General features: G+C 46.3%; 2 protein-coding genes across 2 annotated transcripts in view; both read left to right on the top strand.

The window, feature by feature from the left end:
• The window catches only part of ASXL2 (ASXL transcriptional regulator 2), a 555,729-nt gene that overhangs the window by 331,428 nt on the left and 201,367 nt on the right, over window positions 1-22,934 (top strand). The gene's annotated exons all lie outside the window — the stretch shown is intronic.
• The window catches only part of KIF3C (kinesin family member 3C), a 56,329-nt gene that overhangs the window by 29,634 nt on the left and 3,761 nt on the right, over window positions 1-22,934 (top strand). Inside the window, exon 5 of the mRNA XM_055252969.2 lies at window positions 961-1,077. Coding sequence (XP_055108944.2) covers window positions 961-1,077 — 117 coding nt within the window. The remainder of the gene's footprint in view (window positions 1-960; window positions 1,078-22,934) is intronic.

The following is a 22,934-nucleotide window of genomic DNA, read 5'->3' on the forward strand; positions in this document are numbered from 1 at the left end:
AAGTTATTTTAAAATATACAGTTGGCAGGCTCATACCTGTAATCCCAGCACTTTGGGAGGCCGAGGCAGGGGGATCACCTGAGGTCAGGAGTTTGAGACCAGCCTGGCCAACGTGGTGAAACCCCATCTCTACTAAAAATACAAAAATTAGCCGGGTGTGGTGGTGGGTGCCTGTAATCCCAGCTACTCAGGAGGCTGAGGCAGGAGAATCACTTGAACTTGGGAGGTGGAGGTTGCAGTGAGCCGAGATCGCACCACTGCACTCCAGCCTGGGCAACAAGTGCAAAACTGTCTCAAAAAAAAAAAAAATATATATATATATATATATATACACACATATATATACAATTAAGTTGTTGACTATAGTCAGCCTATTGTGCTATCAAATAATAGTGTTTATTCATTTTTCTATTTTTGTGTACCTATTAGAAGCAATGATTTTTCAAGCTGCAGTATTTCTGTAGGGATCCTTTCCCCTTAACTTTTTGATTTTCCCACCTCCACATTGCTTCTGCCTCTTTTTTAAATAAATAAATACATTAATTAATTAACTTATTTTTTTGAGACGGAGTCTCGCTCTGTCGCCCAGTCTGGAGTGCACTGGTGTGATCTTGGCTCACTGCAGGCTCCACCTCCTGGGTTCACACCATTCTCCTGCCTCAGCCTCCTGAGTAGCTTGGGACCACAGGCGCCCACCACCACGCCCGGCTAATTTTTTTTTTTTGTATTTTTAGTAGAGACAGAGATAGTGTTTCATCGTGTTAGCCAGGATGGTCTCGATCTCCTGACCTCGTGATCCGCCCGCCTCGGCCTCCCAAAGTGCTGGGATTACAGGCGTGAGCCACCTCATCCGGCCCCCTCTGCCTCTTGGCTTGTTGCTTCTAATCCTTCAACCCTCACATGCACCGCGTGGTCTCTCGCTCACCCAGTTTCCCATCGCTCCTTCATTCCTGCTCCCAGGTACCTAATCATCGAGAACTTCATCCCCCCGGAGGAGAAGAACAAGATCATGAACCGGCTTTTCCTGGACTGTGAGGAGGAGCAGTGGAAGTTCCAGCCACTGGTGCCAGCTGGCGTGTGAGTCTCTAACCCAGCTGTCTGGGCTGGGGGACTTGTGGGTCCACTCCAGGTTGGGGCTGGCGAGGGGCCTGAGGCCCTGCCTGCAGGGAGACAAGATGTTTTGTGGATTGGGGAAAAGATGGGGAGGATGCCGATGGGGGATGAATTTCTCAGGATCTAATTTGTAGGGGTCTCTTATGATGGAAGGGTGTTCTGGGAAAAAAAGTGTTTCATTGGCCTGGGATGCAGAAAATACCTTGTGAGGGATCTCAGCAGGGAGGAAGAGCATCTCAGCCTCTTGACAATCCTAGCGAATGCTAACATCTGGCCAGGTCTGGTGAATATTCATTTGTCAGATGCCCGAAATAGCAACCACAGTTAATATTTGCCAAGCACTACTGTGTGCTGGATGGCTGTGCAAGACTCAGGAGACAGAAGATAAATTAGACATGGTCCGAGCTCACAGTCCAGTGGGAAATAAGTAATCAGATCATGATGTGATAGAGCTGTGATCCAATCTCAGTGGGCTCGCTCATCCGGGTGATTCAGCATTTCCACCTGTTTCCACGTCCTAGCCCTTGGGTGCAGCTGCGGCCATTGGCTGGGTGTGTGGCTCCCTCTGCTGGTGGCCATGAAGAACATCCCAACAGAGGGAGGCCTTGCCCGGCTGAACCATGGGCCCTTAATTGCAAATATGTAGAGAGAGGTGCTTAGGAGGCTGGACACCAGTGCACCTTCCTGGAGATTCTTTGCTCTCTCTAGAATATTAATGTTAAAATAGGGCAAGAGTCTCCCTAAATCTGGGATGGGAAGCTAGCAAGAGGTCTACAGCTTCTCACTGAAGCATCAGATGCCTACTTGGTTTTTTTTTTTTTTCCTTTCTTCCTTTTCTTTTCTTCTTCTTTTTTTTTTTAATAACTATAGCTTAGATGTCTATTTGATCTTTCTTAAAGGCTGATTTTACTTAAGGTGATACCACATAAGTTTGTAAGTGGCAAGCACATGAATAGAGGACTTTTCAATGGTATCACTTTGCACCTACAATCCACCTTTCCAATCTAGGTAGAGATTCTCAAGAGTACATCAGCTATCACAGAGGTTTTCCACCCTGGCTGCAGCTAGAATACCTATGAGTTGGGCTTCAGAGAGTCTGATTTAAAGGATCCCAGGTCTTAGGTTTTGTGATTCTGCATTTGAAGCCAGGCTAGAAAACCACTGCTCCAGTGACATTTGCTGGATTTGGATGCTGGCGAGGCTTCACTCTGAAGGGTTATCTTATGCTTAGAAAAGTTCTTTCTAGCCAGGCTTGGTGGCTTAAGTCTGTAATCTCAGCACTTTGGGAGGCTGAGGCAGGTGGATGGCCTGAGGTCAGGAATTTGAGACCAGCCTGGCCAGCATAGTGAAACCCCATCTTTACTAAAAATACAAAAAAATTTAGCTGGGCGTGGTGGCAGGCATCTGTAATCCCAGCTACTAGGGAGGCTGAGGCAGGAGAATCGCTTGAACTCAGGAGGTGGAGGTTGCAGTGAGCCAAGATCACGCCATTGTGCTCCAGCCTGGGCAACAAGAGCAAGACTCTGTCTCAAAAAAAAAAAAAGAAAGAAAAGAAAAGGTCTTTCTGCTGGGCGTGGTGGCTCATGCCTGTAATCCCAGCACTTTGGGAGGCCAAGGCGGGTATATCACTTGGCGACAGGAGTTCGAGACCAGCCTGGCCAACATGGTGAAACCCCATCTCTACTAAAAATACAAAAAATTAGCCGGGTGTGGTGGCATGCACCTGCAATCTCAGCTCTTGGGGAAGCTGACGCAAGAGAATCGCTTGAACCCAGGAGGCGGAGGTTGCAGTGAAACTTGCTCTTTCGCCCAGGCTGGAGTGCAATGGTATGATCTTGGCTCACTGCAACCTCCGCTTCCTGGGTTCAAACGATTCTCGAGCCTCAGCCCCCAGTAGCTGGGATCGCAGGTGTGTGCTACCACTCCCGGCTAATTTTTGGTATTTTTACAACCTCCACCTCCCAAGTTCAACAGGGTTTCACCATGTTGGCCAGGCTGGTCTCGAACTCTTGAGCTCAAGTGATCCACCTGCCTCAGCCTCCCAAAATGCTGGAATTATAGGCATGAGCCACTACACCAGTCCTTAGAAAAGTTCTTGAGTTTGAAGTTTGCAGGTGAAGGAATTTCTTTACATTGGATGTAGTAGTGCCAACAATGTGCTCAGCTAGTTGTGGGATGGGAGAGGCTTTGAGAAGGTGTGCATTAACTTTTGTTGTTGTTGTTGTTTGAGACAGGGTCTCACTCTGTCACCCAGGCTGGAGTGCAGTGGTGTAATCACAGCTCAGTGCAACCTCAGCCTCCCCGGGCTCATGTGATCCTCCTCCCAGCTAATTTTTTTTCTTTCTTTGGTATTTTTTGTAGAGACGGGGTTTTGCCATGTTACCCAGGCTGATCTCGAACTCCTGGGCTGAAGCGATCTGCCTGCCTTGTCCTCTCAAAGTTCTAGGATTACAGGCGTGAGCCACTGTGCCTGGCCACGTCAGCTTTTTATTTTGAGAACAAGAATTGCAAGAATAGTATAAAGAGTTCTCATATACCCTTCACCAGATTATTAACATTTTGCCATATCTTGCTTTAACTTTCCCCCAACCATTTGAGATTAAGTTGCAGACATTTTGACCTTTTACCTGTACTTCCGAAGAGTGAGAACATTCGTGTTCCACAGTGCAATGATCAAATTCAGGAAATTTTGTATTGCCACAATATTATTATATAGGCAATATTAAATATTTGCCAATGTCCTTTATGATGATTTCCCTCCCTCCCACCTGCAATCATGCATTTCATTTAATTGTCATGACCCTTTGGTCTCCTTTAATGTGGAACTGAGAAGGGATTTTGACTTGAGTTTAGCAATTTCTTGCTTCAGAGGAATTTATTCATTTCTCAAAACACTCTGCAATTTTGACTTGACTGCCTCAAGCACATGATCCAGACTCAAAGCATGGCGGGTGCTTTACCTGAAGTTAGAATGAGCTTTCTGCGTAATGATTATGAATTTCCTCCCCTCCCTCCCTCCCTTCCTTCATTCCTTCCCTTTTTCTTTCCCTTCCTTCCTTCCTTCCTTTCTTTCTTTCTCTTTCTCTCTCTCTTTCTTTCTCTTTCTTCCTTTCTTTCTCTTTCTTCCTTTCTTTATTTTCTTCCTTACTTCCTTGCTTGCTTTCTTGCTTTCTTTTTTCTTGAGTTGAGATCTCACTCTGTCACCCAGGCTGGAGTATATAACTCACTGCAGCTTCGGGCTCCTGGGCTCAAGTGATCCTCCTGCCTCAGCGCCCTGAGTAGCTGGGGCCACAGGCATGCACCACCACACCAGCTAAATTTTTTATCTTTTGTAGAGACAGGATCTCACCTTGTTGCCTAGGCTGGTCATGAAGTCCTGGGCTTAAGCGATCCTCCTCCCACTGCCTCCCAGGGTTGGGATCACAGGCATGAGCCACCCCACCCAGCCTGGACTTCCCCTCCTTATTTATGTTATTTATTTATTTGTATTATTTTTGAGACAGAGTCTAGCTCTGTCTGCACTCAGGCTGGAGTGCAGTGGTGTGATCACAGCTCACTGCAGCCTTGAGTTCCTGGGCTCAAGTGATCCTCCCACTGAGCCTCCCAAGTAGCTTGAACCAGCAGGCAGTCGCCACCATGGCCAGCTCATTCTTTCTTAAATGTTTTTTAAAAGTTTGCTTTCTTCCACCAGGTGTTCATGCCTGTAATCCCAGCTACTCTGGGGGCTGAGGCAGAAAGATTGCTTGAGCCCAGGCTATTGTAAGCTAGGATCATGCCACTGTACTCTAGCCTGGGCGACAGAATGAGACCTCATCTCTAAAAAAATTTTTTTAAATTTACTTTCTTCCTTTTAAGTAACCCTTACTTCAATTGCAAACAATGTCTCCATTATGGAAAATTTAAATAAACATAGAAAGAATGAAAATTCCACCTAGCTAGTAGTAGTGTTTACTAACAATTGGATATGAACTTTCCACCATCTTTTCTTTTTTTATACATAAACTTTTCTCCTTTTTGAGAGTTAAAATGGTTTGTATATGCTGAAAAAAACCATTCACAGATTTAAAAAATTAAAATAGCTACCTTAAAACAGCATACTTTATTTTACTTTATTTTTTTGAGACGGAGTCTCGCTCTGTCGCCCAGGCTGGAGTGCAGTGGCACAATCTCGGCTCACTGCAAGCTCCGCCTCCCAGGTTCACGCCATTCTCCTGCCTCAGCCTCTCCGAGTAGCTGGGACTACAGGCGCCCGCCACCACGCCCGGCTAATTTTTTTGTATTTAGTACAGATGGGGTTTCACTGTGGTCTCGATCTCCTGACCTCGTGATCCGCCCGCCTCGGCCTTCCAAAGTGCTGGGATAACAAGCGTGAGCCACCGCGCCCGGCAACAGCATACTTTAATTAATTTTTACAGTAATACCTATAATAACTTTTTTTTTTTTTGAGACAGAGTCTCACTCTGTCACCCAGGCTGGAGTGCAGTGGTGGTATCTCGGCTCAATGCAAGCTCCGCCTCCTGGGTTCAAGCCATTCTCCTGCCTCAGCCTCCTGAGTAGCTGGGACTACAGGTGCCCACCACCACGCCCGGCTAATTTTTTGTAGTTTTAGTAAAGACAGGGTTTCACCATGTTAGCCAGGATGGTCTCGATCTCCTGACCTCATGATCTGCCCGCCCCGGCCTCCCAAAGTGCTGGGATTACAGGCGCAAGCCACTGCACCTGGCCCCTGTAGTAACTTTTTAAAAAGAAAGAAGCTTGCTAGAATACAGATCCTTCTTTGCTGTGTAAATGTTGCCAATTTCTAGCCCATTGTTTTTTTACCCCGATCTTCTGCTTTAAAGGCAAGTTTGTGCGCTTTATTAAAGGGTTCTAATGTATGTCTCCAAAAGCCCTCTGCTCTTGTTGCCCAGGCTGGAGTGTGATGGCGCGATCTCGGCTCATTGCAACTTCCACCTCCCGGATTCAAGCAATTCTCCTGCCTCAGCCTCCCCAGTAGCTGGGATTACAGGCGCCCACTACCATGCTTGGCTAAATTTTTTTGTATTTTTAGTAGAGATAGGGTTTCACCATGTTGGCCAGGCTGGTCTTGAACTCCTGACCTCAGGTGATCCGCCTGCCTCAGCCTCCTGAAGTGCTGGGATTACAGGCATGAGCCACTGCGCCCATTCTTCTGTCATTTTTTTTTTTTTTTTTTTGAGATGGAGTCTCGCTCTGTCCCCAGGCTGGAGTGCAGTTGCGCGATCTCGGCTCACTGCAACTTCCACCTCCCGGACTCATGTAATTCTCTAGCTTCAGCCTCCCGAGTAGCTAGGATTACAGGTGCACACCACAACACCCAGCCAATTTTTTGTTTTTGTTTTTGAGATGGAGTCTAGCTCTGTCGTCAGGCTGGAGTGCAGTGGCACGATCTTGGCTCACTGCAACCTCCGCCACCCGGATTCATGCGATTCTCCTGCCTCAGCCTCCCAAGTAACTGGAATTACAGGCATGTGCCGCCATGCCCAGCTAATTTTTGTATTTTTAGTAGGGACTGGGTTTCACCATGTTGGCCAGGATGGTCTCAAACTCCTGACCTCGTGATCCGCCCACCTCGGCCCACCAAAGTGCTGGGATTACAGGCGTGAGCCACCATGCCCGGCCTAATTTTTATATTTTTAGTAGAGACAGGGTTTTACCATGTTGACCAGGCTGGTCTCCAACTCCTGATAAGTGATCCGCCCACCTCGGCCTCCCAAAGTGCTGGGATTATAGGCACAAGCCACCTCACCTGGCCCCCACCTTTCCTCTCCGTGATTCCTCCCACTGTCCTTGAACAGGGAAAGTTGTGAAAAGAGAAAGAGTCAGTTCTTTGCCACTGGAAAACTGGAAAACTCTGGTTTTTCCTCAGAAGCTATTTGCTTTATTTTTGCTTATTTTATTTTATTTATTTTTTGATACGGAATCTCGCTGCGTCACCCAGGCTGTAGTGCAGTGGCATGATCTCGGCTCACTGCAACCTCTGCCCCCCAGGTTGAAGCAATTCTCCTGCCTCAGCCTCCTGAGTAGCTGGGATTACAGGCACCCATCACCATGCCTGGCTAATTTGTTTGTATTTTTAGTAGAGATGGCGTTTCACCATGTTGGCTAGGATGGTTTTGAACTCCTGACCTCAAGTGATCTTCCTGCCTCGGCCTCCCAAAGTGCTAGGATTTACAGGCGTGAGCCACCGTGCACATCCAAAAACTATTTGCTTTAAATTTACCTCCGTAGTGTTAAGTTGTATTATTTTGCTGTTGTTGTTGAGATGGAGTCTCATCTGTCACCCAGGCTGCGGTGCACTGGCACCATGATAGCTCGCTGTGTTGCCTAGGCTGCTCTTAAACTCCTGGCTTCACGCTAATCCTCCCACCTCAGCTTCCCAAAGTGCTGGGATTACAGGCAGGAGCCACTGCATGCAACTGGCCTTAAATTTTATTCTTTTTATTCTTTTTTTTTTTTTTTTTTTGAGACGTTCTCACTCTGTCACCCAGGCTGGAGTGCAGTGACACTATCTTGGCTCACTGCAAACTCCGGCTCCTGGGTTCAAGCAGTTCTCATGCCTCAGCCTCCCAAGTAGCTGGGATTACAGGCTTGAGCCACCGAACCTGGCCTTAATTTTATCCTTTGTAAAGGGACTACCCTGACCGAGAATTGAACCCAGGCTGCAGCTGTGAAAGGACAGGATTTTAACTACCAGACTATAAAGTAGAGCAGCTTTTATAGTGTTTTCTTTTCCAGGATTCTTTGCAAAGAATTAGTCCTAACGCACACTCATTATACCCATTAATTTAAATCTGCATATAGTTGCTTCCACATTGCATTTGTAGGTTTGTGTTGGCAGCTCTTCTAAATGAATACCAATTGGACAGTGTTCCCTTAATTTTTTTTTTTTTTTTGAGATGGAGTTTTTCTCCTGTTGCCCAAGCTGGAGTGCAATGGTGCGATCTCGGTTCACTGCAACCTCCGCCTCCCGGATTCAAGTGATTCTCCTGCCTCATCCTCCTGAGTAGCTGGGATTACAGGTGCCCTCCACCATGCCTGGCTAATTTTTGCATTTTTAGTAGACATGAGGTTTCGCCATGTTGGCCAGGCTGATCTTGAACTCCTGACCTCAGGTGATCCACTCACCTCAGCCTCCCAAAGTGCTGGGATTACAGGCGTGAGCCACAGTGCCTGGCCTCCCTGAAATTCTTATATTGAAAATTTAAAGCTATAAATAGATTTACAGGGTTTTCCAAAATTATGGTTAAGTATATTCATAACTTAACCATGCTATTTTATACAGAATATGTTTGTACCTGTTCAGAATAAAGACCAAGTACAACATATGTACGGAAAATATGCAGATACATCTGGGTAGGGTAAAAGGCAATTATAGGCCTGGTACAGTGGCTCATGCCTGTAATCCCAGCACTTTAGGAGACTGAAGCAGGTAGATGGCTTGAGCCTAGGTGTTTGAAACCAGCCTGGGCAACATAGTGAGACCCCATCTCTACAAAAAAATACAAAAAGTTAGCCAGGCATTGGCACATGCCTGTACTCCTAGCTACTTGGGAGGCTGAGATGGGAGGATTGCTTGAGCCTAGGAGGTTGAGGCTTCACTGAGCCGTGATTATACCACTTCACTCCATCTAGCCTGGTCAACAGAGTGAGACCCTGTCCCCCGCAAAAAAAAAATGGCAATTATGATTTACCAATGTTCTCTACTACACTTAAATACAAATTATATGAACAGTAATTACAGAATGCTCTAATATAATAAAGAATTCCAAAAAATAAATTACTTCAAAACAGTTATTAAGAAATATCAGGTAGCTGGGCACGGTGGACCACACCTGTAATCACAGCTACTTGGGAGGCTGAGGCAGGGGAATCGCTTGAACCTGGGAGGCAGAAGTTGCAGTGAGCCGAGATCATGCCATTGCATTCCAGCCTGGGCCACAGAGCAAGACTACATATCAATAAAAAAGAAAGAAAGAAAGAAATATCAGGTAATCAAGAATATATTCTTTTCTTTTTCTTTTTCATTTTTTTGTCGCTGTCCACTTTGCTATGTCTGATGACTGCAATTTGCAGTATTTAATATTTACTTCAGAACTTTAAAAAATACAAAAATAGAAAAGGCAAGTAAAAAATGGTTCTAGGATTTTTTTTTTTTTTTTAGATGGAATTTTGCTCTTGTTGCTCATGCTAAAGTGCAATGGCGTGATCTTGGCTCACCCCTACCTCTGCCTCCCAGGTTCAAGCGATTCTCTTGCCTCAGCCTCCCAAGTAGCTGGGATTACAGGCATGTGCCACCATGCCTGGCTAATTTTGTAATTTTAGTAGAGACAGGGTTTCTCCATGTTGGCCAGGCTGGTCTCGAACTCCCGACCTCAGGTGATCTGCCCACCTCAGCCTCCCAAAGTGCTAGTATTACAGGCGTGAGCCACCACGCCTGGCCAGTTCTAGGATTTTTTATATGAAACAAGTCTTTAAAATTAGTCCTTTTAAAGCCAAGATGGTTAGAATAAAGTAAAAACAATTCCACGGTAATTGAAATCCCAGTTGTGATTCTAACTTAGCAGAGAGAGCCTGGTGGGGCACAGTAGGGGGCAGGGAGCTGCTGGCCTGGATCTCTGAGGTCATCTGCCCCATGTCCCTCATTTCACCATGGAAGGTTGAGGGCAGGGAGGTCCTTGAACAAGGCAGCTTTCCTCATTTCAGGAACCGTGGGGTCTGAGGCTGCAGCTGTGAAACAAACTTCTCCACTCCCCAGAGAAAAGGTCCTTTCTTCAGCATTGGATCCCACCACTTGCCACATCACTTAATTAGGGCTAAAAAACAAACAGAAAAGTTATTTCTCTCCAAAGCGTATTTAACTAATCAGGGCGTTGTTCCATTTGTTCAACTCGAGCGTGGAATATTTTGCTTTATTTCGGCCTGTGGTATTCTGGGGATGAGAACACTAACAGCTGCTCAAAGTGAGAGGAAAAAACATTGTAAGAAATTACCTAAAGTCACGCTGTCCCATTAGAAAGCTTCTGTTCGAAAAACATTCTCCCTCCGCCTACTCCAGCTCTAAGCATCCACCCCACCCTCTGACTGGTGCCTCTCTCTCAAATAAGGAGGTGTCAGGCAACTCTTGAGAAATATCCCTAATCAACTTATTTTGGAAGTTTAGCCCTTTCTTTTTTTTCTCTACCATCTCCATGTAGCCATTAGTGGATATAAAATAATATAAGGTGAGGTGCCTTCCACAGTCATAATCTTGTATAATATTAAAGTTACTTTAAAAAACATTTTCGCGCTGGCGCGCTGGCTCACACCTGTAATCCCAGCACTTTGGAAGGCCAAGGCGGGCAGATCACCTGATATCGGGAGTTCGAGACCAGCCTGACCAATATGGAGAAACTCCGTCTCTACTAAAAACACAAAATTAGCCAGGTGTGGTGGCACATGCCTGTAATTTCAGCTACTCGGGAGGCTGAGGAAGGAGAATCGCTTGAACCCAGGAGGCAGAGGTTGCAGTGAGGCAAGATCGTGCCATTGCACTCCAGCCTGGGCAACAAGAGTGAAACTCCATCTCAAAAAAATTTTTTTTTTTTTGCAACTAGGTCTAGCAATAAATATTTTACAAGTACAACCTTTTATTTTTAGTTTCTCATAATAGACTGTCGCCTAGGCTGGAGTGCAATGGCGTGATCTCAGCTCACTGCAACCACTGCCTCCCAGGCTCAAACGATTCTCCTGCCTCAGCCTCCCGAGTAGCTGGGATTATAGGCATGAGCCAACATGCCCAGCTAATTTTTGTATTTTTAGTAGAGACAGGGTTTCTCCATGTTGGCCAGGCCGGTCTCGAACTCCTGACCACAGGTGATCTGCCTGTCTCGGCCTCCCAAAGTCCTGGGATTATAGGCATGAGCCACTGTGCCCAACCTAGATTTTAAAATTTTATTTAATTTTTATCTATTTTTTTGAGACAGGGTCTCACTCTGTCACCCAAGCTAGAGTGCAATGGCATCATCTTGGCTCACTGAAACCTCTGCCTCCCAGGCTCAAGCAATCCTCCCACCTCAGCCCCCTGAGTAGCTGGGACCACTGGTACATGCCACCAGACCCAGTTAATTTAATTTTTTGAGACAAGGTCTCACTCTGTTGCCCAGACTAGAGTGCAGTGGCACAATCTTGGCTCACCTTCTTGGCTCAAGTGATCCTCCCACCTCAGCCTCCTGGGTAGCTGGGACCTCAGGCTTGTGCCACCATGCCTGACTAATTTTTTATTTATTTTAGAGATGAGGTCTCACTACATTGCCCAGGCTGGTCTTGAACTCCTGGACTCAAGTGATACCCCCATCTCAGCCTCCCAAAGTATTGAGATTACAGGTGTGAGCCACCACACCTGGCCTAGACTTTATTTTTAATTGTGTTTAGGTAAAATTGTCTTCTTCTTCTTTTTTTTTTTAAATAGAGGCAGGGTTTCACTGTGTTGCCCAGGCTGGTCTCAAACTCCTGACGTCAAGTAGTTCACCCACCTCAGCCTGGGATTACAGGTGTGAGTCAGCCCCACAAAATTGTCTTCTAAAGGGTTATATATGTGACAGTATCCATACCCTGTGGTATATGGTACACAGAATGCCATTGTAACTTTAGCCCTTTGACCTTTGTAACCCCAGCCACCCTAGATTCTTTTCTTTCTTTTTTTGAGACAGGGTCTCGCTCTGTTGCCCAGGCTGGAGTGCAGTGGCACAATCATGGCTCACTACAGCCTTGACCTTCTGGGCTCAAGTGATCCTCCTGCTTCAACTTCCAGAGTAGCTTAGACCACAGCACAGACATGGACCAGCATACCCAGCTAATTTGTTTTCATTTTTAGTAGAGACGGGGGTCTCACTATGTTGCATAGGCTAGTCTTGAACTCCTGAGCTCAAGTGAACTCCTCCCAAAGTGCCGGGTTACAAGCGTGAGCCACTGTGCCCAGCCCCTAGATTCTTTTTAAAGGCATCATGGTGCAGTAGACACAGACTAGACTTTGGAGTTAGAACATTCTGAATTTGGCCGGGTGTAGTGGCCCACGCCTGTAATCCCAGCACTTTGGGAGGCTGAGGCGGGCAGATCACTTGCGGTCAGGAGTTTGAGACCAGCCTGGCCAACATGGTGAAACCCCGTCTCTACTAAAAATACAAAAACTAGCTGGGTGTGGTAGTGGGTGCCTGTAATCCCAGCTACCCAGAGGCTGAGGTAGGAGGAGAATCGCTTGAACCTGGGAGGTGGGGGTTGCAGTGAGCTGAGATCGCACCACTGCACTCCAGATTGAGCAAGAGAGCAAGACTCAAAAAAAAAAAAAAGAACATTCTGAATTCTAGCCCCTGCTCTGCCACTTACTAGTGGCCTTGAGTAAGTTTTTTTTTTGTTTTTTTTTTTTTTTTTTTTTTTTTGAGATAGAGTCTCACTCTGTCGCCCGGGCTGGAGTACAGTGGTGTGATCTCAGCTCACTGCAACCCCCCACTCCTGGGTTCAAGCAATTCTCCTGCCTCAGCCTCCAGAGTAGCTGGGATTACAAGCATACACCACCATGCCTGGCTAATTTTTGTATTTTTAGTAGAGATGGGGTTTCAACATGTTGGCCAGGCTGGTCTCAAACCCCTGACCTCAGGTTATCCGCCTACCTCGGTCTCCCAAAGTGCTAGGATTACAGGCATGAGCCACCACGCGCCTGGCCTTGAGTAAGTTTTTTTAACCTCTCTGAACCCAAATTTCTTCATCTGTAAAGTGGGGATAACAATATGTACCTTGCAGGACTGTCAAGGTTGAAATGAAATAATGTAAGGTTCCAGGCCTGTGCCTGGTACAGAGGAGATGATCAATGAAGAGTTGCACTCATACTGATAAGCCAATATTCTAATTATGGGGCCTCTGGAGAAACTGGCCTGCCTCTATCCCTTAGAAGTGCCCTACAAGGGCAGTTTGACTTTATGTTTTTGTTTTAGATGTTGATTTTTTGTTAAACTGCCTCTGGGTTTATTTATTTATTGATTTTCATTTTTTTTTTTTTTTTTGAGACAGAGTTTCACTCTGTCACCCAGGCTGGAGTACAGTGGCATGATCTCGGCTCACTGCAACCTCCATCTCACAGGTTCAAGCGATTCTTGTGCCTCAGCCTCCTGAGTAGCTGGGATTATAGGGGTGCACCGCCATGCCCAGCTAATTTTTGTATTTTAGTAGAGGTGGGGTTTCAATGTAGGCCAGGCTGGTCTTGAACTCCTGACCTCAGGTAATCCATCTGCCTCGGCCTCCCAAAAGTGCTGGGCTTACAGGTGTAAGCCACCTCACCCAGGCTCTGCCTCTGGGTTTAAAGAGAGAGTGTTTCTTGCTATAAATAGAATCAGGAAAGAAAGTTAAACTGGTTTTGTCAGAGGCAAAGTTCACCTCAGTAAGAACATTCCTAGCTCTGTGTTGAGTCCCTGGATTTCTTCACAGACCTGTGAGAATTGAAGACAGTGTGAAGCAGGGAGCAGCTGCAGCTTCCCAGGCAGGTCGGGGACAGCACGGAGGGGAAATGGGAAGGCTGAGAGTTCAGACAAGCAGGGCAGTGGAACAAGGTGGACAGATGCCAGGACAAAGCAGCCAGATCGAAGAGGAAAGCCCAATTGTCAGTGTTGAATGCACAGGAAGGAACTAGAAGGAAACACACCCGATGATGTTGGATGCCTGCTTTCAGAAAAAGAGGGGGAGGCCAGCCGTGCTGGCTCACACCTGTAATCCCAGCACTTTGGGAGGCCAAGGCAGGTGGATCACTTCAGGCCAGGAGTTCAAGACCAGCCTGGCCAACATGGCAAAACCCCGTCTCTACTAAAAATACAAAAATTAGCCAGGTATGGTGGCTCTTACCTGTAATCCCAGCTACTTGAATCTGGGAGGCAGAGGTTGCAGTGTGCCAAGATCTTGCCACAGCACTCCAGCCTGAGTGACAGAGTGAGGAAGGGAAGGAGAGAGGGAAAGCAGGAAGGAAGGAGAGGAAGGAGAGGAAGGAGAGGGGAAAGGAAGTGATCAAACAGCCAGGAAAGAGAATGGCGTCAACCCCTGAGATGGAGCTGAGAGATGACTTTTTAATATTAAAGGAGAAAAAATGATAGTAAGCCAATTACGGAGGGAGGGTCCTAGGAGAACGCATCAAATGTACTGCACGCAGGATAACTGTGGTTGTGGGGCCCTGCTGGGAGGGGTGCTTAAAGGGAGGGGTGCATAAATGCAGACCCAGGCCTCAGCTCTGGGCTGCCAAAACCTGCTTCCTACAGAGGATCAATCATGGAAAGTAGGCCTGGGGCAGAAGAGGGAGCCGATGGGAAGGTCGGTGCCCCAGTTACAGACTCCCTTCCCCCAGTCCTTCTCTCCCACATGCCACCCAGAATAGCCCTGGCATCTTTATTGGGTCAGGCTGCCAATTTGCGCTGATCCTCTGCTCACCCAGCCCTGTCCCTCTGTCCTGTTCCCAGTGCCTGAGCTTTCAAAGGCACTCACTGGCCCATCTGTTCTGACCCAGTGTCCTCCTGAGAGATGATACTAGAGTCCTTGGGGGGAACACCCACCCTGTGGCATAGAATGAGGTGATGCCCGATTCAAAAATTTCACAAAATAATTTTTTTTTTTTTTGAGACTCAGACTCACTCTGTTGCCCAGGCTGAAATGCAGTGGCACGGTCTCAGCTCACTGAAACCTCCACCTCCCAGGTTCAAGCAATTCTCTGAGTAGCCTCCTCAGTAGCTGGGGTTACAGGTGTGTGCCATGCTCAGCTAATTTTTGTATTTTTGGTAGAGAAGGGGTTTTACCAAATTGGCCAGGCTGGTCTTGAACTCCTGACCTCAGGTGATCCACCTGTCTTGTCCTCCTAAAGTGTTGGGATTACAGGTGTGAGCCACTGTGCCCAGCCACAAAATAATAATAATTTTTTTTTTTTTTGAGACAGAGTCTCGCTCTGTCACCCAGGCTGGAGTGCAGTGGCATGGTCTTGGTTCACTCAACCTTCGCCTCCCGGGTTGAAGCGATTCTCTCACCTCAGCATCCTGAATAGCTGGGACTACAGGCGCATGCCACCACACCCAGCTAATTTTTGTATTTTTAGTAGAGGCAGGGTTTCATCATGTTGGCCAGGCTAGTCTCAAACTCCTGACCTCAGGTTATCCACCTGCCTCGGTGGGATTACAGGTGTGCCATGAGCCACCACGCCTGGCCAATAATAATAATTTTTAAAGGAGTATATGGGAAGGTTCAGATTCCTAGTCTCTCCCTAATTGCATGACCTTGGACACAAGAGGCGCTGCACCTCCCTGAGCCTCAGTCTTCTTTGCTCTATCCACACCTCCGGAGATTGTTAAGTTCAGATGAACTGTGTAGAAGCACGTTGCAAATAAGTTACCGTTTTCCTAATTTTCCCACTCCCCTCTTAGAGGGGATGGCTCTGCATTTCCAGCAGCGTCTGCAGCAGGACTGTCTCCTTGCTGCCACTGCCACTGAGGCTGCCTCTCCTCACGGGCACGCCTCCCGGCATCCTGTAAGCTCAGCTGCAGACCCAGCTGGGGCTTCTGGAGCCTTATCTTTCCTTGTTTTCATCTATAGAGAGGGTCAGCAGGGACCACTAATGGGGTACAGCATCATAAACTAAACCACAAGAAGGTTATTTCCCATCACTGCCAGCTGCAGAAGGCAGCCATTGTTCTGTGGGCCCCTGCACAGCTTGTTCTGCTGTTCAAGGACAGAGTGTCCTAAGCTTTGAGTTACTCAGCCTGTTTCTTCTCCTCTTCCAGCTGTCGCCTTTTGACTTTTATCCTTGCTCATTTCATTTGTATCCCCACTTGAAATTAGCAAGTGGAATTGAAAATAAATCATAATCACAGCTGCCATGTGTTAAGCCTTGTGGCGGGCATACTGTGCTAAGTGCTTGTCTTGTTTAATCTCAGAAATTCTGTATGATAGGGATGATATATCTGAGGCTTAGAGATAGTAAGCCACTTCCCCAAGTAAAAGAGCTTGAAAGGGCAGAGCCAGCATTCAAACCCAGGTCTACCTTACTCCAAAACCTGTGTTCTTTTATTTTTTAAAATGGAAGTAGCTTTCTTGTTTTCTTTCATTTCTTTTTTCTGTTTTTGTTCAGAGTAGTAAAAGTATTTTAATAATCCATCACACTCACCAAATTGCTGAAAGTAAAAAGCACTCAATGAGCTCTCTAGGATGTAGACCAATGGAAACTTTCATAAGTATAACCACTTTGAAAAGCAATTGACAATATCAAGTAAAGCTGAAAATCCACATACCCTGTAATGCAGCACTTCCATTCCTGGATCCATACTCCAGGGAAAATGTTAAATATAAGCATGAAAATACCTTTAGAAATGTTCACAGCAGCATTCTTGACAAAACTGGATGGCAGGCATACAGATACATATTTCCCGTAGATGTTTGAACTAATTAATTAGTATAAAGTTATACATATTCATTGTAAAAAATTTTTTCAGATATTGCAGAAAGGCAGAGAGAAAATAAAAATCACCCATAATCACACAATTCAAAGATTACAACTGTCAACATTTTGTTGAATATCTAGACTTTTTCCTAAGCAGACACACACACACGCATTTCCTTAAAACTGGCCAGGTGTGCTGGCTTATGCCTGTAATCCCAACACTTGGGGACACTGAGGCTGGGGGATCACTTGAGGCCAGGAGTTCGAGACCAGCCTGGACAGCATAGCGAGACCCCATCTCTACAAAAAATTTAAAAATACAAACAAAAACTTCATCTTTTTATTTGCTCTTTTATTAATATATTGTGGCAGTCTTTCTGCATCTACGTAGAGCCACACACAAATTTTTTTGTTTTGGTTTGGTTTTTTTTTTTGTTTTTTTTTTTTTTTTTTGAGACAGAGTCTCACTCTGTCACCCAGGCTGGAGTGTAGTGGTGTGATCTTGGCTCACTGCAACCTCTGCCTCCCAGGTTCAAGCGATTCTCCAGTCTCAGCCTCCCGAGTAGCTGGGACTACAGGTGCATGCCACCATGCCTGGCTAATTTTTTTTTTTTTTGTATTTTTTTTAGTAGAGACAGGGTTTCACCATGTTAGCCAGGACGGCCTCAATCTCCTGACCTCGCGATCCACCCACCTTGGCCTCCCAAAGTGCTGGGATTACAGGTGTGAGCCACTGCACCCGGCCGAGCCACACAAAAATTTTATTGACTACATAAAGTTCCTTCATAGGACTGAATAGTAATGTAACTGGGTCCTAATAATTTAACCAACCCCATTTTGGTTGTTTCTAATCTTTTGCAGTTGTAAATAATGCTTCAGGGCCAGGCACAGTGGCTCACACTTAAAGTCCCAGCACTTTGGGAGGCTGAGGTGGAAGGATAGCTTGAGGCAAGGAGTTCAAGACCAGCCTGGGCAACATAGTGAGACCCTGTCAAAAAATAACAAAATTAGCCAGGTGTGGTGGCACCTGCCTGTAGTCCTATCTACTCAGGAGGCTGAGGCAGGAAGACTATTTGAGCCCAGGAATTTGAGGCTGCAGTGAGCTATGATGTTGCCATCACACTCCAGCTTGGGTGACAGAGCAAGACTCTGTCTATAGAAAAAAAAAACTTCAGCAAATACCCCTGCATGTAAATTTTTATCTTTACCTCTGATTATTTGCTTAGTGAAGTTCCTAGGAGGAGAAATTTGGGTCAAAGGATATGCCTTTAAAAAAAATTTTTTTTTTGAAACTGAGTCTCACTCTGTTGCCCAGGCTGGAGTGCAGTGGTGTGATCTCAGCTCACTGCAACCTCTGCCTCCCGGGTTCAAGTGATTCTCATGCCTCAGCTTCCCAAGTAGCTGGGACTACAGGTGTGAGCCACCATGCCCAGCTAATTTTTGTATTTTCTGTAGAGACGGGGTTTCACCATGTTGGCTAGGCTGGTCTCGAACTCCTGACCTCAGGTGATCCACCCACCTCGGCCTCCCAAAGTGCTGGGATTACAGGCATGAGCCCCTGCGCCTGGCCATAAATTTTTTTTTTTTTTTTTTTAATTAGAGCTGGGATCTTTGCTCTGTAGCCCAGGTTGGAGTACAGTGGCTATTCATTGGCACAATCATAGCACACTACAGCCTCAGACTCCTGGCCTCAAATGATCCTCCCATCTCAGCCTCCCAAAGTGTGGGGATTACAAGCATGAGTCTCTGAGGCTGGCCTGTTTGTTCATTGTTTAAATAACAGCTCTATTGAGATGTAGTTGACCTATCAGAAGTTCACCATTTTAAAGTGTACAATTCAGTGGATTTTTTTTTTTTTAGCTCTACTGCTTAATAATATAATGGATTTTAGTATATTCAGAGTTGTACAACCGTCACCACTATCTAATTCCAGAACATTTTCTTTCTTTCTTTTTTTTTTTTTTTTGAGATGGAGTCTCGCTCTTTCCCCCAGGCTGGAGTGCAGTGGTGTGACTCGGCTCACTGCAACCTCTGCCTCCCGGGTTCAAGCAATTCTCCTGCCTCAGCCTCCTGAATAGCTGGAATTACAGGCATGCACCACCACCCCTGGCTAATTTTTGTATTTTTATTAGGGAAAGGGTTTCACCATGTTGGTCACACTGGTCTCGAACTCCTGACCTCAAGTGATCTGCCCGCTTCGGCCTCCCAAAGTGCTGGATTTATAGGCATGAGCCACCACGCCCAGCCTAATTCCAGAACATTTTCATCACTCCAAAAAGAAACCCTGAACCAATTAGCAGTTACTCCTTATTCTCCCCAAAACCCCTTTCCCCAGACCTAGACAACCGCCAATCTGCTTTCTGTTTCTATGGCTTTACCTATTCCAGATATCTTATATAAATGGAATCACACAATATGTAGTCCGTTGTGACTGAGTTCTTTCACTTAGCAAAATGTTTTCAAGGTTCGTCCATGTTGGAACACTCATCAGTACTTCATTCCTTTTTATTGATGAGTAATATTCCACTCTATGAATATACCACATTTGGTTTATCAACACATCAGTTGGTGGACATTTCGGTAATTTCCACTTTTTGGCTATTATAAATAATGCTGCTATGATCATTTGTGTACAAGTTTTCATATGAACACATGTTTTCAGTTCTCTTGAGTATATGCCTAGTAGTGGAAGTGCTGGTTTTTATGGTAAGTCTATGTTTAACTTTTTTTTTTTTACATTCTCACTAATGGCGTATGAGGGTTCCAGTTTCTCTACATCCTCACCAACATGTGTTACTGTCCATCTTTAAATTATAGTCATCCTAGTGGATCTGAACTGGTATCCATTGTGGGTTTTTTTTTTTCTTTTAAGACAAGGTCTTACCCTGTCACCCAGGCTGGAGTTCAGTGACGTGATCACGGCTCACTGCAGCCTTGACCTCCCAGGCTCAGGTGATCCTCCCACCTCAGCCTCTCAAGTAGCTGGGATTACAGGTGTGTGCTACCATACCCTGCTAAATTTTTTTTTGTATTTTTTGTAGAGACAGGGTCTTGCTATGTTGCCCAGGCTGGACTCAAATTTCTGGGCTCAAGGGATCCACATGACTCAGCCTCCCAAAGTGGTGGGATCACAGGTGTGATCTTCTGAGAAATATATCTTCTGAGAAATATCTATTGAGATCCTTTGCCCTTTTTTTTTTTTTTTTTGAGACGGAGTCTTGCAGAGTCTCACTCTGTCACCCAGGCTAGAGTGCAATGGCGTGATCTCGGCCTACTGCAACCTCTGCCTCCCAGATTCAAGCAATTCTCCTGTCTCAGCCTCCCAAGTAGCTGGAATTACAGGTACATGCTGCCACGCCTGGCTAATTTTTTGTATTTTAGTAGAGATGGGGTTTCACCGTGTTGCCCAGGCTGGTCTCAAACTCCTGAGCTCAGGCAATCCACCTGCCTTGGGCTCCCAAAGTGCTGGGATTACAGGCGTGAGCCATGGTGCCTGGCCCTGGAGTTTCAGTTCTGTTTCATTAATCTATATGTTCGTCTTATGCAAGTTCTATAGTACCTTGGTTACTATAGCTTTGTAATAAGTTTTGTTTTGTTTTGTTTTGTTTTTGAGATGGAGTCTCACTCTGTCACCCAGGCTGGAGTGCAGTGGCCAGATCTCAGCCCACTGCAACCTCTGCCTCCCAGGTTCAAGCAATTCTCCTGCCTCAGCCTCCCAAGTAGCTGGGACTACAGGCACGTGCCACCACGCCCAGCTAATTTTCGTATTTTTAGTAGAGACAGGGTTTCACCATGTTGGCCAAGCTGGTCTCAACCTCCTGACCTCAGGTGATCCACCTGCCTCGGCCTCCCAAGGTGCTGGGATTACAGGCATGAGCCACCACACCTGGCACTTTGTAATAAGTTTTGAAACTGAGAAATGTGAGGCTTCTAACTTTGTTCCTTTTCATTTCAAGCCTGAGTTTTTAACCATTTTATTGTGCTAACTCCTATGAAGAAAAATAGGCTGGGTGGAGTGGCTCATGCCTATAATCCCAGTACTTTGGGAGGCTGAGGCAGGAGGATTACCTGAGGTCAGGAGTTTGAGACCAGCCTAGCCAAGACGGTGAAACCCCCCCGTCTCTACTAAAAATTAAAAATTACCGGCCAGGTGCAGTGGCCTATGTCTGTAATCCCAGCACTTTGGGAGGCTGAGGTGCGCGGATCACGAGGTCAGGAGATCGAGACCATCCTGGCCAACATGGTGAAACCCCGTCTCTACTAAAAATACAAAAATTAGCTGGATGTGGTGGCACGCGCCTGTAATACCAGCTATTCGGGAGGCTGAGGCAGGAGAATCACTTGAACCAGGGGGTTGGAAGTTGCAGTGAGCCGAGATTGTGCCACAGCACTCTAGCCTGGTGACAGAGCGTGAGACTCCGTTTCCAAAAAAAAAAAAAAAACAAAAAACCACAATGAAGGCTGGGTGACAGTGAGACTCTGACTCAAAAAAAAAAAAAAAAAAGCCAGCCAGGTGCAGTGATTCACGTCTGTAATCCCAGTACTTTGGGAGGCCAAGGCAGGGAGATCACTTGAGGTCAGGAGTTCGAGACCAGCCAACATGGTGAAACCCTGTCCTCTACTAAAAATACAAAAATTAGCAGGATGTGGTGGTGTTCGCCTGTAATCTCAGCTGCTCAGGAGGCTGAGGCACAAGAATCGCTTGAACTCAGGAGGCAGAGGTTGCAGTGAACTGAGATGGCACCACTGCACTCCAGCCTGGGTGACAGAGCAAGACTTTGTCTGAAAAAAAAAAAAGTATATAAAGCTACAAGCTAAAGTGAGACTGGATTTCATTTCAGCCTTCAATCCTACTTCAGTTCTTTCTACTGCAGAAACAATTTAAAGCAACAGGAGTGAAGAAATATTGATATGTACCTCTTTGTGTTACACAGTAGTCTCCACTTATCCATGGGGGATACTTTTTTGTTTTGTTTTTTGTTTGTTTTTTCAGACGGAGTCTCGCTCTGTCACCCAGGCTGGAGTGCAGTGGCGCGATCTCGGCTCACTGCAAGCTCCACCTTCCGGGTTCACGCCATTCTCCTGCCTCAGCCTCTCCGAGTAGCTGGGACTACAGGCGCCCGCCACCACGCCCGGCTAATTTTTTGTATTTTTAGTAGAGACGGGGTTTCACCGTGGTCTCGATCTCCTGACCTCGTGATCTGCCCGCCTCGGCCTCCCAAAGTGCTGGGATTACAAGCGTGAGCCACTGCGCCCAGCCTGTTTGTTTGTTTTTGAGACGGAGTTTTGCTCTTGTTGCCCAGGCTGGAGTGCAATGGCGCGATCTTGGCTCACCACAACCTCCGCCTCCCAGGTTCAAGCAATTCTCCTGCCTCACTCTCCTAAGTAGATGGGATTACAGGCATGCACCACCACGCCCGGCTAATTTTTTGTATTTTTAGTAGATGGGGTGTCTTCATGTTGGTCAGGCTGGTCTCGAACTCCTGACCTCAGGTGATCTACCCATCTCGGCCTCCCAAAGTGCTGGGATTACAGATGTGAGCCACCGCACTTGGCAGGGGATATGTTTTAAGACCTCTAGTGGATGCCTGAAACTGCAGATAGTACCAAACCCTATATATGCTATGAGGTTTATTTTAAATTTTATCAATTTTTAAAAATTGTGTGGGTACATAGTAGGTGTGTATGTTTATGGGGTACATGAGATGTATAAGACAAAACAATTATAACAATATACTCTAATAAGGCCGGGTGCAGTGGCTCATGCCTATAATCTCAGATCTTTGGGGAGCCAAGGCAGGAAGATCACTTGAGGTCAGGAGTTCGAGACCAGCTTGGCCAACGTGGTAAAACCCCGTCTCTACTAAAAATACAAAAATTAGCCGGGTGTTAGGCCAGGGGCAGTGGCTCACACCTGTAATTCCAGTACATTGGGAGGCTGAGGTGGGTGGATCACCTGAGGTCGGGAGTTCGAGACCAGCCTGACCAACATGGAGAAACCCCGTCTCTACTAAAAATACAAAAAATTAGCCAGGCGTGGTGCCACATGCCTATAATCTGAGCTACTCGGGAGGCTGAGACAGAAGAATCACTTGAACCCGGGAGGCAGAGGTTGTGGTGAGCCAAGATCATGCCATTGCACTCCAGCCTGGGCAATAAGAGCAAAACTTCGTCTCAAAAAAAAGAAAAAATAAAGTAAAATTAGCCAGGTGTGGTGGTGCACGCCTGTAATCCCAGCTACTCGGGAGGCTGACGCAGGAGAATTGCTTGAACCTGGGAGGTGGAGGCTGCAGCGAGCTGAGATTGTGCCACTGCACTCCAGCCTGGGTGACAGAGTGAGACTCCATCTCAAAACAACAACAAA

Source organism: Symphalangus syndactylus, chromosome 18, assembly GCF_028878055.3.
Source record: "Symphalangus syndactylus isolate Jambi chromosome 18, NHGRI_mSymSyn1-v2.1_pri, whole genome shotgun sequence".
Lineage (NCBI taxonomy): Eukaryota > Metazoa > Chordata > Mammalia > Primates > Hylobatidae > Symphalangus > Symphalangus syndactylus.